The 13,897-nt window shown below is 51.5% G+C and overlaps 1 protein-coding gene across 2 annotated transcripts in view; it reads right to left on the bottom strand.

Annotated features, from left to right (window-relative positions):
- The window catches only part of NDUFA10 (NADH:ubiquinone oxidoreductase subunit A10), a 54,918-nt gene extending 45,033 nt beyond the window's left edge, over positions 1 to 9,885 (bottom strand). For both annotated transcript variants that reach the window (XR_011001037.1, XM_068196719.1), the window contains exons 1-7: positions 9,754 to 9,885; positions 8,808 to 8,976; positions 8,160 to 8,375; positions 7,990 to 8,076; positions 6,919 to 7,040; positions 5,377 to 5,456; positions 2,232 to 2,286 (exon numbers count right to left, since the gene is read on the bottom strand). Coding sequence is in view for 1 of the 2 variants with exons in the window: in XM_068196719.1 (XP_068052820.1) it covers positions 2,232 to 2,286; positions 5,377 to 5,456; positions 6,919 to 7,040; positions 7,990 to 8,076; positions 8,160 to 8,375; positions 8,808 to 8,976; positions 9,754 to 9,855 (831 nt within the window). In the remaining variant the exon portion in view is untranslated. The remainder of the gene's footprint in view (positions 1 to 2,231; positions 2,287 to 5,376; positions 5,457 to 6,918; positions 7,041 to 7,989; positions 8,077 to 8,159; positions 8,376 to 8,807; positions 8,977 to 9,753) is intronic.
- Positions 9,886 to 13,897: the final 4,012 nt, after the last annotated feature.

Below are 13,897 nucleotides of genomic sequence, written 5' to 3'. Positions count from 1 at the left end.
TCGACTATAAAGATCCACTCTTACCAGAATTGGTCAGAAATAATGATTTGGACATGACTGAATAAACACTTTTGAGGCACAAACTGCTGCAACATAACTCCAGGATAAGAGGAGGAGAGGTGTAAGTTAAGTTAGTTCAAACAGCCATTATTTCTTTGAATTACTTAACTGACAAGCTGAACACAAGCAATTCCTTCTCCACTCCACAGCAAAGCTTTGGAAACTCTCTGAACCTGGTAACAGCACTAATCACAGAGTGGCTACAATGGGCTTAAAATGTGCTACAGGGGGAAAGGAATGTGCATTCAAATTAGCTTTGCTCACTGTTATCATCACATGAGAAGGTCTCTCTCCCAGCAGCTCCTTAACAATGGCATCAGTTTCGCAACCAGGACAGAAGAACAACTTCTTACTTTATGAGGAATGCCCTGGCACCCCCCAGGAATTAGAGCAAATATCCAAGGCTTTAAAAGAAATTGAACATAGAGCTAACTTTGTATTCCCAGTTTTACCCTCAAGCTAAACAAGTGTGAAACCTCTTAATGAAGCTCATTTCAGCACTCATTACTCCTTCAGCCACTATAAGCAAAGTTCATTACAACAGGAAACCCCAAGTGACCTTTTCAGGACACTTAAAAAATCGTTTCTAAGCTGTGTTTGTGTGCTCTGAACAACCCAAAAGTTATTAAACTATAAAGCCATAAAAAAATCCAGCTCCCAAATCCCAAAGCACACAGATTGGAGTGGGCCAATGAACACTGCTGTCTGTCAAGAGGATACACCTGTGTAAACACACACCTTACAAGCCAAAGCTCTCCTGCCAATCCTTATTTCCAAATTTCTTCTGTGTCATCCCAGAGGGAAACTGAATAGGAACAGAAAAGGGGGAAAAAACAACCAAATTCTTTCAAGTATCAGTACCTACCACCAACACCCAACACTGACAATGACAACATCATGGGCTGGATAATCTTACAGGGTCTTTTCCAACCTTAATCATTCTGTGGCATTATACTTTAACTTCCTAATAATAATCCTTCCCCCAGTCCAGATTTGTCCAAGCAAATTAAGGACTGCCCTGGTGCATCTGATGACCCTATTTAGAGCAATGACAAGATTGCTGAGCTCAGGAGAGTTGCTCCTTGAACAATAAGAGCTTTAGACTGGCTTTAAACCCTGATTTAAAGGATTAAAATCAAATCTCTAATAATGGGGTTTACTACAAAAAAATCTAGGAAGCAAACAACCTGCTTTATTCTGACCACTTGGAGATGTGTCCAGAGAAAAGGACAGGAGAAAAAAAACAGGCATTTAACCCCCATCCCAACTTTCCTTTAATTCACCAAGGACCCATCTTGAAACACCACAGCTCTCAACTCCTATCCTTGCTTCTATGTTGTTATCCAGAAAAAATATATTAATTGGTCCAAATTCTCTATATTCAGGTCTGCTGGTTATTAATGATAACCTTTATTATCAAGTGCAGGAGCACCCAAAAATCCATCCACAACAGCAGAGGACCCAGAATGTGGCACACAACCCTGTTCTTACAAAGGCCACCAAAAGCCCTAGAGACAAACTGCAGTGCACCTATGGGGGAAATGGAGTGTTAATTTTAGGACCAGGGAAGTCCTTATCAATATTTTCTGCTTCACACAGTCATATAACTAGAATGCTGAAGGACACCTCAGGCAAAAATGTAATTTTAGTCTGATTAGGAGCAGTTAAATACTAAAATACATGCTCTGAATATGCTAATAAGCTTAATGAGGTACAGGCTACCACACATATGTATGTATTACTCCACACTGCACATAACATAGGAGGAGAGGGAGTTTGGGCTGTGTCTAAGTAGGGTAAAAATTTCATCTCATTAGGATGAAGACCCAAAAAAGCCCTTGGAGACAGCCCATGGGTAATTCTCCTCTCCCTCCTCCCAAGTGGGGATGATTCCTTGCCAAGCTTCCACACAGGATTATTATTATTATCCAGTTAATATCACGTTACTGTTATTAACAGACACCTATCCCTAGAACCGAAATGGGCCCAAAACCTGTTCTGAGTCTCAAAAACCTTGGTGCTCTTTCCCTCAGGGAACAGCAACTAGACAGGACAGTTAATAATGGTGAAGCAAAAGGCTTCTGTAACCCTGCTCTAACCCTCCGTGAGGGGGAAAGTTCACTGAACTTAGGGAAATCTACTAAACTTATTCCCAGAAAAGCAAAACTTACCTTCTCCACATCCTCAGCTGCAGTTGCTGTGTACTGCAGAACTTCACTGCTCTCACTGCAAAGAACACAGAAATTGAATTCCCCCATAGAACTGCTCTACCCATCCTGCCCCCGCCGCTCCAAAAGGAACAGAAATGAAGTTAAAAGGCATAAACACCGAACCAGAATCATTGCCATTTTTTAGACTGCTCCTAGCTATTGCAATAGAATTCCTGTTGCACCTGTGAGCTGCTTCTTTGCTGGTGGAAAGTTGCTTTTAAAGGGCAAATGGCCTGGATAGCTACGTAACTTCAGTTGGAAAAAACTTTTAAAAACCACACATGTGATTTTATTTTCATTTACTTCATGTGGATACTTGCCCCTATTACAACTGCCCAATCTACTTGAAAATAAGTGAAATTTTCAGTCTAACCCAAAACTGTGGTAGATTTTCCTCTTTTCCAAGTGCATGACTAGCTGTGAGTCATTTCAAGAGAAGAATGCATTCATTTATCACTATCATTTATCACTATTTCCTCAGGTTGAGCTAGCTGAATGAATACAAATGTAGGCAGCATGATCTGTAAGTGCAAAAACATTTTTAAAAGGTAATGTTTCCTGGTTAGAAGATTGGATTTTTTTCATCAGCCAGCAGCCTTCAGAGAAAAGGCACTTGCAGAGCAGAGCCACAACAGGAGTTCCTCCACAAACCTTTCACACCACACGTGTTCAGCCACATTCAGCAATAGCTGTTTCCAGCTGGAGAAGCTGGAAGGTGCTGGAATAGCTGCCCAGTGTGGACGTTATACCAAACATCACACAGCAAAGTTTAGGAGCATGGAGAAAAATTCACAGAACCCCAGAATGGTTTGGGTGGGACAGGACCTTAAAGCTCATCCTGTTCCATCTCCTGCCATGGCAGGGACACCTTCCACTATACCAGGTTGCTCCAAGTGCTGTAGGACCTGGCCTTGGACACTTCCAGGCATGGGGCAGGCAGCTGGAATAAGAGATTCTCCTCAATATCAGCCCAAGGGAGAGGTCAGCCTTCAGCAGAGCCTGACACCAGCAATTGCATTAAGGATGCCAATCAAATCACTTCATCCCATGTCTTGATTTGACTCTGCAGATTATCAGGGATTCATTGAGAGAAAACAGCTGCTCAGTGACTCTGCAGATTATCAGAGCTTTCATTAAGAGAAAACAGCTGCTCAGTGGAAGCAGTAGTGGATATGAAAGAGAACATTACCAGTCTTAAGGCTCTGCTCCAGGAAAAGAGAAAAATCAAACAGAACCCAAACACTGCTCCAAATCACCAGGCAGGATCTGCCACAGCACCCAGCTCACAAATCTCACTACTAATAAAAACATTAAAGACATTCGTAACAAGTCAACTAGAAAGAAAGCATCAAATTTAAAGCAAAAATCCACTATAAACCACTTCAGGCAGCATCAGGCTGCTCCAGTTAAACAGCACAAGTTAACAGGAGTTTTGACCAGTAACAAACTGCTTTTCAAGGAACAAGCAAACAAATGTCAACATGGAAAGCATGCAGAAGTTTGCTCAGCAGTCTATAACTCTTTTTAGTCTGTTTGGACCAGATTTTGGGCATTACCAGGAGTCAGAGAATCAAACTAGGCAGACTAAGAGGTAACAGGTAGGCATGAACACAGCCCCTTGCGCCACTGCCAGCAAACAAACACCTCAGGCAGCTGTGGCTTCTGCATTTACCCCAGATTGGAGCCACCCTGAGGTCCCTGAGGTGCACAGAGCTGGATTCACACACTCCCAGCTCCCCCCCAGCCAGGGGACAGGGACACAGACCAGTGAGACAGGCTGTTGGGAGCCCATCAGCTGCCAGGATGCTGAGCAGAGAGGGTTGGCCCAACAGGGACGCTGACCATGTACACACTGAGGGCAAGGAGGTGAAATCACACCAGGATTTAGCCTCACTGAGCACCACGAGATGCACGTGGGGCTTGATCTGCTCCAGAGAACAAGCAGCAGCTTTCTCCCCACCAGTGGCTGCAGCAGTTTGCCCTCAGGAGGATGACATTCCCAAGGCTCCCCATTCCCTTCCAAGAGCCATGTGCTGGCTGTGGGGACACACGGGGAGGCCGCTGACCATACGTAACACCAACAACCCCTGCCTGCATGAGTGACAAGCTCAACATCGAGTTACTCACTTCAGTAGCTGGCAGAGGCACCACACTGATCCACCTTGGGAGATGGAGCAAGCCCCAGCGGGACACAGGCAGGCTACAAAACACCTGGGAATCTACTCTGATTGCTATCAGCCTCCTGCACGCACCAGAACTGACACAGTTAATTCATCTGATACCCTTTGAGAGTTCCCCTCCCAGAATCATGAGGGACTGTAATTCTGCTTTTACATTTTTAGGACAATTTTAATTTTCCTAGAGCTCTTTTATAAGAACTGGGAGAGCTGGCAAGCTCTGTTTCATCCGAGCTTTACAGGGCACATGTTTTTGCTTCCCAGCTAGAGGAAGCCAGGGGAGCCCAGAGAGAGACAGGACACAGGGAATGGCTTCCAACTGCCAGAGGGCAGGGGTAGAGGGGACATTGGGAAGGAACCAGGGAGGAGCCATTGAGGCCCTGGCACAGGGTGCCCAGAGCAGCTGTGGCTGCCCCTGGATCCCTGGAAGTGTCCGAGGCCAGGTCCAAGAGGGCTTGGAGCAACCTGGGATAGTGGAAGGTGTCCCTGCCCATGGCAGGGGTGGTACTGGATGAGCTTTAAGGGCCCTCCAACCCAAACCATTCTGGGATTCTGTGACAACTGAAAGCACTTTTCGAGGAGAGAAAAGCCCTAAAACCTTCCAAAAAGGCCTGAGAAAAGCTTGTATTGCATCACTCTCTCCTCAGGTCATGCAAACACACGCAGCCATAGCTGTGGCATTCTGCACACCACTCCTGAGCCCATTTTCATCTTCCAACGCTGGCATTGGGCTTCTGGGATGGCAGAAGTAACTACACTCACACAGTTCTTATGCTGTGAGTGCAGCACCCCTTCATGAGGGCACAATACTGTGCCCTGCAGCACAAGGAGGATTTCTTCACATGATTTGTTGATATTGGCAGAGATTTTAAGGTTTGCACACATTTTTGCTCACAGATCTAAGAGGTAAAACATTTTGCTTTGCTAACCTGATCTCTGGTAGGAAGGTCTTCTTGTAAGCATCCTCAATGCTCTGGAGATAGGAAGGAGACACCTTTTTCTCATATGGCTACAAACAAATAAACAGAAAAAGCTGTGGAATTAACTTTCTTTTCCCACCAGCACAGACTCCAAGATCTGCTCCACCACCTGCCAAGGGCTCACTCTGGGGTAAACAGTCAAACATCCAAGTGAACCACATGCACATCCGTGAAAGTTTCAAAGAATTAAGAGTTTTATTTGGAGTGTTTGGAATTCCTTACATGCCATAAAATATCTAGAGCAGCCCCCAGCAAACCAAGGACCGACTGATCCTTGCTAACTACACATTCCAGAGAGCTGTAATAGCCACCCAGAACACAGGAGAAGACTGACTGAGTCCACCTTTGCTATAAGGAGGCCAAATTTGCACCTATTTCCACAGTTTCAGACAAGTGCATGGGCAAACACCCACTCCAAACTCCTGAGAAATTTCATGGATATCATCCCTGCTGTTAACCAGTTTGCTTTCCACACAGTGTACTTTCAATGCCACATTTGCAAAACACCAGGAATTTCTCTGATCTACCACGTGTTCCCCAAACAAATCCTACAGAGCTCAGCACTGCCACTGACCCAAAAAGTCACGAGCTACATCAGCAATTTCTGTCCAAAGGCTTAAAAAATGCCACTGATTCTCATGCTCAGAAGGGCTAAGAACTCACAGGTTCCCCCAGTACAAGAACTTCTCAACTGAGAACTTTTTTCTAATAAATCAAAGCCTTCTTTTAATCTATCAGGTCTTCCAGAGGTAAACTGCATTTCCCATAGCCTTTCAACAAGGCAAGAAAAACATCTTTGAATCCTCGTAACACATCTGCAAACAGTTACAAGTACACATCTAAGTATCGAAGAAAGAGGGAAAAAAACCCCAAATCACAAACCTTACTTAGATTAGTCATTCCCCAAAAGCACCCTACAGCTTTCCTGAGCCAAGACTAGCTCAATACTGCAGTCATCCAGCAGTGATTTGCTGGATTTCAGGGAGTTGAGTGAACCTGCTGATCCCAGGTGACTCACACATGAACCCCAGCAGAGGGGCGAGGAAGCAGTCAACTGGGAAGCAGGAGCCAGGGACCCCAGCTGGGCTCCTGGCACTCAGGAATAAGAAATATATCATCTCTAAGTGCATTGCAAGCAGCACATCACCTGCCCACAGCTCCTGAAGTGGCAGCTACACAGCCAGGTACAAAAATTCACCTGCTCTTAGAACAATTTCTCATTCCACAAATGACAACATTCTGATGCAGTCACACAAACGTTGATTTTTGCCTTTTTAAAGCAAGCACACAAGAATACCCACAGAGTCACCACCACCACACAGATCTCACACCTCAGAGGACAAGCAGCTCCTCAGAAGCAGCATTCAGCAGCAAACCCCACAGGACTCCACATAAGATGTGATTACAACAGACATTAGCAGGCAGCAATTGTGAGAGACAGGTAATGATAAAGATAAGAGATAAACAGGCAATAATTAGAGATCAAATTACCTTGCCTTTCTCTTGAATCCTCTTCTGCACTTCTGGGACAGGCACATCTACATAAATGACCAAGTGAGGTGGCAGCAACTCAGAAATGCTCATCTCCTTGACCTCTTTGTAGTGATCAAAGCCTGTGTAGAACACAAATAAATCACAATCCCCACCTCTGTATTTGGAGTCTCTTCTGGGCTCACAGAGCAAGTTTAGGGTGCGCTTTTCCTCAAACAGAATTCAGGAAGTTGACGGAAAAACCATCTCCAGAAAAGCTCCATGCACTGAGATCTAAGAATCTAAACCCAGTTGTATCAAAGAGGGACTTTATTCCTGACCCAGGTTTACAGGAATCTCAGCTTTTTCCTCCACCATTTAGAGACAATAAGCAGCAGTAGCTCCAATCAAGATGTTTGTTCCCTAAGGATTGCAGTACAACCCAAAGCGGGATTTTGTATGAAATTGTGGATTGCTGGGCTTTGCTGCCTCAGCAATGCAGATACAGGTCATCATAATCAGTTCTCAAAGCCATCCAGTAACTTACAGCAGGTGGCAAAAAACAAATATACACCTCTTAAATCCAACAGCAAAACCAGGAGACAGTCAAGAAAACAGTTATGTCCACCTCAGGAGCAGCCAAAAGAACAGATTTGCCAAGAACATGCAGCATCAGCTCAGGAGCTCAGCGCCCATAACCCCAAACCAAATCACTCAGACTGGGAGGAACATCCCCAAATCACCCGGTTCAAGCACTCTGCTGAGAACTCCACCCACAGCATTCTCAGTATCTCCACGGGGGAGATCCCAGGTGATTTGCTCCAGGGTTTGACTCTCTTCACAGCAAAAAAGGGTTTTTCCTTACAAATGAAAGGTTTGCCATTTCAATTTGTGCCCTTCATCTTTTGTCCTGTCACGGCCACTGAAACCAGACCAGCTCCACCCAGCAGCATACAACACATGAACGCTGAACATTTAAAGGAAGCCCTCCTTCCTAGCAGGAATGTTCTGTTTCTTTTTTAAAGTAAAGTTAACTACCAGACTTCTGAGAGATTATGGCCAAACAGCTTCCTTTTGCTGGCAGGAACTCACATCTCTTGTGGACATATCCCTGCTTTAGCATGGCATCCAGGAACACGAAGTCGCTGTAGGGAGAGCGCTCCAGCACCACGCCTTGACCTGCAAGGGAGAACAGGCTCCAGGTTGGAACAAAAGGAGCTGCAAGGTCCCTTCCAGCCCAGAGCACTCCATGATTCCCCTACCTGTGCTGAGCAGGTGCTCCAAGGCGTCGGCGTACTGCAGGACACGGCTCCCGAAGATCCAGGCCTGCAGGCGGTACGAGTGCCCGTCGGGAGACTTGGGGTCCGTGCAGAACTTCTCCAGGTTACAGAAGCCATTGAACTTCCCAGGCAGCAGCGTGCCGTCCCCCGAGATCCTGTCCTGGTAGTGGATGTCTGCCTCGGGGAAGTGCTTCATCCCTGAGAGAGAGAAGCAGCCCACAGCAGAAATAAGCTGTGCTCATTTGCAGCAAACACCTCTTCAGCTACTGAACACACAGCTGGACCTTGAACAGCTCCCAAACAGCCCCAGCTCCCCTGTCCATGACAGCAGAGGGCAATGAACCCAAACCCCGAGCTCTGCCACGGCCCAGGGACAGCTGAGCTGTTCCAAGCACATCCACGTGGAAAACCCAAGCTCCCTGGGAGCACGGTGAGCACACAGACTCCATCAGAACTGAAGCTTCACCCACAACAAACTCCCATCCCAAACCTCACCAACCTCATCCACAGACCCTCCCCACTCCCTCCAGCATCTCCCAGTCAGGAACTGCTGCTCTGGTGAACTCCCTGTGCACGAGAACCACGATTAAACGCTGTCAGCTCTCAGGGAAACAGCAGAGTGAGGCATACCCAGTTTGTCTGCTATTCGCTGGGCCAGCTGGCCCTTCCCAGAAGACAGGTTTCCCTCTACTGTAAAGACTTTGCTGTGCTCTGTGAACTTCTTGCTGGTCCTTTCTCCCAACATATAGGCCAGCCACCCATACTGCAGGCTCTGCTCAGGGCTGGTGTGGATTCTTGCCTGGAGAAAAACACATGGAAATCAGCAGGTTTGGAGGGATTTTTTTAGCTAGAAACACTGTTTCTTCAGACACACACAGGACACACTCTTATGCATCTAACACAAGTTTTCACTCGGCAACCTTAGCACCGTCATTTCAGCTTAGCAACTGCAGCAGTGGTTAGGCGGAGAAGCTGTTCATGAAATTAAAGGCTGAGAAGACAGAAAACACGGAACAATTTTCAGTCTGAAGGGCCACACAACACACCCAGAGTTCCCAAGAGAGACCCCACATCAGACTTTTGCTCGTACTTTGTGTGGCTCTGGGCACATAACAACACCAGAGCCACTCTCAGGAGAGTTACAGCTTCATTTCAATATGGCTTTCAATACACGATTCCTGAGAGCTGGCAAGACGGACCCACCTGGGCGATGGGGCTGAAGGCAGGACCTGTCTGAGCCCTGCTCAGAGCCTCCCCCAGACCCCGATAAACATCGTACAAACCCCATTCTGAGCAGCGCAGGGACCTCCCCTACACAGGGGCGTTCATTTCTATCCAACACTCCTTTCCTCGCAGCACTACTGCCCACAGCCGCAACCGAAGGCCGCTCCACTCTCCGGCATTTGCTCCAGTCTGCCTCGCATTCCGCCGCCTCTCCCAGCTCCCTGCTGGCAACGTCCCTTCCCAAGGGACAGCCCGGCCCCGGGGAGAGGCACCTCCGGCCCCCAGCTCTCTCTGCTCCCCCCCCAGCAGGACGGAGCTCCGGACACAGCCCTGCCCAGCCACCTCCGCTCACCCCCCGCAGGACGGAGCCCAGCGCGGCGCTGCCCGGCCCGGAGCTCCCCCGCCGACCCCGGGCGGCCGCGGCCCGGCCGAGCCGGGACACCCACAAGGACATGGCGGCGGCGGCGCGCGGCGATGACGTCAGGCGGGACAGGCGGTGCACCTCGGGGCGGAAAGGCGCTGCGAGGCCACGCCCCCGGCCACGCCCCGCGCAAAAGGCCACGCCCACGGCCCGTGTGGGCTCTGGCGGGAGCGGGGACAGGGGACAGCGGGGACAGGCGGCACCGGGAACGGCCGGGATAGGGAACGGCCCGGGTTAGGGACTGCGGGGACAGCGGGGACAGCGGGGACAGGCGGCACCGGGAACGGCCGGGATAGGGAACGGCCCGGGTTAGGGACTGCGGGGACAGCGGGGACAGCGGGGACAGGCGGCACCGGGAACGGCCGGGATAGGGAACGGCCCGGGTTAGGGACTGCGGGGACAGCGGGGACAGCGGGGACAGGCGGCACCGGGAACGGCCGGGATAGGGAACGGCCCGGGTTAGGGACTGCGGGGACAGCGGGGACAGCGGGGACAGGCGGCACCGGGAACGGCCGGGATAGGGAACGGCCCGGGTTAGGGACTGCGGGGACAGCGGGGACAGCGGGGACAGGCGGCACCGGGAACGGCCGGGATAGGGAACGGCCCGGGTTAGGGACAGCGGGGACAGCGGGGACAGGCGGCACCGGGAACGGCCGGGATAGGGAACGGCCCGGGTTAGGGACAGCGGGGACAGCGGGGACAGGCGGCACCGGGAACGGCCGGGATAGGGAACGGCCCGGGTTAGGGACTGCGGGGACAGCGGGGACAGCGGGGACAGGCGGCACCGGGAACGGCCGGGATAGGGAACGGCCCGGGTTAGGGACTGCGGGGACAGCGGGGACAGGCGGCACCGGGAACGGCCGGGATAGGGAACGGCCCGGGTTAGGGACTGCGGGGACAGCGGGGACAGCGGGGACAGGCGGCACCGGGAACGGCCGGGATAGGGAACGGCCCGGGTTAGGGACTGCGGGGACAGCGGGGACAGGCGGCACCGGGAACGGCCGGGATAGGGAACGGCCCGGGTTAGGGACAGCGGGGACAGCGGGGACAGGCGGCACCGGGAACGGCCGGGATAGGGAACGGCCCGGGTTAGGGACAGCGGGGACAGCGGGGACAGCCTGGTTAAGAACAGGGGTCAGGCACCAGGCGGGACTCGGAGCAGCCGAATCAGTGAGCAGGTGGAACAGGGAATTCCTGGTTAGGAATGGGGACTAGGCGGGACAGGGAACAGTCTGGGTGGGGAATGGCAGTCGGAACAGGGACAGGCAGTAGGCGGGACCGGGCCCAACCGAGTTAGGGAGCAGTGGGATAGGGAACAGGCGGGACCGGCGACAGCCAGGTGGGACAGGGAACAGCCTGGATTGGGAGCGGGCGCGATAAGGGACAGCCGGGAATAGGGAACAGGTGGGAATAGGGAACAGCCGGGAATAGGGAACAGCCGGGTTAGGGAACAGCCGGGTTAGGGAACAGGTGGGAATAGGGAACAGCCGGGAATAGGGAACAGCCGGGTTAGGGAACAGCCGGGAATAGGGAACAGCCGGGTTAGGAAACAGCCGGGAATAGGGAACAGATGGGAATAGGGAACAGGTGGGAATAGGGAACAGCCGGGTTAGGGAACAGGTGGGAATTGGGAACAGCGGGGAATAGGGAACAGCCGGGTTAGGGAACAGGTGGGAATAGGGAACAGGTCGGAATTGGGAACAGCCGGGTTAGGGAACAGCCGGGAATAGGGAACAGCGGGGTTAGGGAACAGCCGGGAATAGGGAACAGGTGGGAATAGGGAACAGCGGGGAATAGGGAACAGCCGGGAATAGGGAACAGCCTGGAATAGGGAACAGCGGGGAATAGGGAACAGCCGGGAATAGGGAACAGCCGGGAATAGGGAACAGGTGGGAATAGGGAACAGCCGGGTTAGGGAACAGCCGGGAATAGGGAACAGCCGGGTTAGGGAACAGCCGGGAATAGGGAACAGCCGGGTTAGGGAACAGGTGGGAATTGGGAACAGCGGGGAATAGGGAACAGCCGGGTTAGGGAACAGCCGGGAATAGGGAACAGCCGGGTTACGGAGCGGGCAGCAATAGGAAACAGATGGAATAGGCAGCAGGTGAAAGCGGGAACAGCCGGGTTAGGGAGGGGACGCGATAGGGAAAAGTGGGACAGGGGAGAGTCGGGTGAGGGAGCAGGTGGGGCCGGGACCAAGCGGGACAATGAACAGCCGGGTTAGGGAGCAGACAGGATAAGGGACAGACAGGATGCCTGCACTATGTCTGCCCACAGGAGGGAGCCTGGGATACGTCTCTTTTCAGTAATGCACATCCAGTTGTCCTAATTCCCTCTGCACCCTGCTTCAGGTGCTTGACCAGCATCTCCAAGCTTTTAGGCTGGCAGCATGCGCAGTAACCCTAACCCTTATTGAAAAACACTGTTAAATTACTGGGCCTGGGAAGGTCATAACCAAATGTTTTACAAATTTCCCATCAAAGTGACATCAGCTCTGCTGACCTGGCACATTTGTGACACCATTAGCGGCTTCTGCTTTGCCCCCTGGCAAGAAGCAATCAAGTTGCATTTCAGGGATTTATCCCTGGAATTTGCAAACAGCTTGGAAAACCCAACCAAACAATCCACAAAGGATGCCTCGATGTTTCCTTAACAGCTCTGTCTGCAACCAGACTAGCTGGATGCTCCAAGCCCTGTCCAACCTGGCCTTGAGCCCTTCCAGGGATGGGGCAGCCACAGCTTCCCTGGCCAACCTGTGCCAGGGCCTCACCACAGCAGCTGGAGGTGGTTTCTGGGGGAAGAGTAAAAGCTTTGGGCAGCATGAACTCAGGGAAAGGCAAAGTGAGAAGGAACAGGCTGGCTTTTCCTGAGCGGGCACCAGGCTCTCAAAGGGTGGCCCATGGACGTGGTGTCTGCCAGGATTCCATGTTTCCCTTGGACAATGGCCCACAGACATGGTGATTGCCACAGTCCAATGGTCCCGGAGGATGGTGGCCCACTGATCAGTTTCCCAGGATTCAGTGTCATCTGTACATAGGATGGTGGTCTATAGTCATGGTGTCTCCCAGGATTTGGTGGCTCCTTGGGGATTTGGTGGCCCCTGGGAAGAGTGGCTTGTGGACACGGTGTTTTCCAGGATTTGATGTCCCCTGAAGACTGCGGCCCAGGTGCATGGTGTTTCCTAGGATTTGGTCTCCTCCGGGGATGGTGGCCCACGGGCACAGCGTTTCCTAGGACTTGGTGTCCCTTTGTGAAGGTAGCCCTTGGGGCTCAGTGTTCCCAGGGTTAGGCTGTCACCTAGGGACAGGGGTCCACAGGCACGGTGTTTCCCAGGATTTGGTGTCCCCAGGCACGGCTCCCCGGGCGTGGCTGCCACTCAAGGTCGTGGCCGGGGCACGGCCTGTGCCGGTGCCCAAGAGGTAGGTGCGTGGGAGCGGGCAGGACGAGCGAAGGCCGGGCAGCGAGAGCCCAGCTGGTTCTGGGGAAGTGCCTGGAGCCGCTCTGGTGCGAGCGCTGGGGGTGCAAAAGGGAGCAGCATGCTTGGGTTACTCGGCTTTAATCAAGGTGAACTGGAGCTAACGCTGTGTCGGCTCTGGCACGCTGGTGGGAGAACAGAAATCCCAAAGATGCTTGTCCTGCATCCTGGTGAGGACACTCGCCGGAGAGTTTGAGCCGCTCAGCAGTGATTTGAAGGCTGGGCTATGTTTTGGTGCCCGCCTAAATCAAACGTACAGCAATTAGTAATTACCAAAACATCTCGGTTCCTTAATTATTAATTACCATGCTGCTCAGTAGCTGTTGCGTAACATCCCCCTCGGTGTCCCTGGTGTTTCCTGCCTCCCTCGTGCCTTCCCTAGCTCCCAAGTCCCACCAGCCTGTTTAACCTCAGCTTTTCCAGGTGTATAGGAGCTAGAGGTGGGTATCTGTTTCTGGGAGGCTGTGGGGGAGGACATGGATGAGCTGAGTCCAAGCCCAGGATGAAGAGGGATCATCAGTACTTTAAACCTGTGGTGAGGTGACCCTGAGCCTCTCTTGGGTATTTAATTGGGAGTCTTGTTGTGTAAACATGAAGGAT

Source organism: Anomalospiza imberbis, chromosome 7 (assembly GCF_031753505.1).
Source record: "Anomalospiza imberbis isolate Cuckoo-Finch-1a 21T00152 chromosome 7, ASM3175350v1, whole genome shotgun sequence".
Lineage (NCBI taxonomy): Eukaryota > Metazoa > Chordata > Aves > Passeriformes > Viduidae > Anomalospiza > Anomalospiza imberbis.
This window is presented reverse-complemented; position numbering and strand designations above follow the sequence as displayed.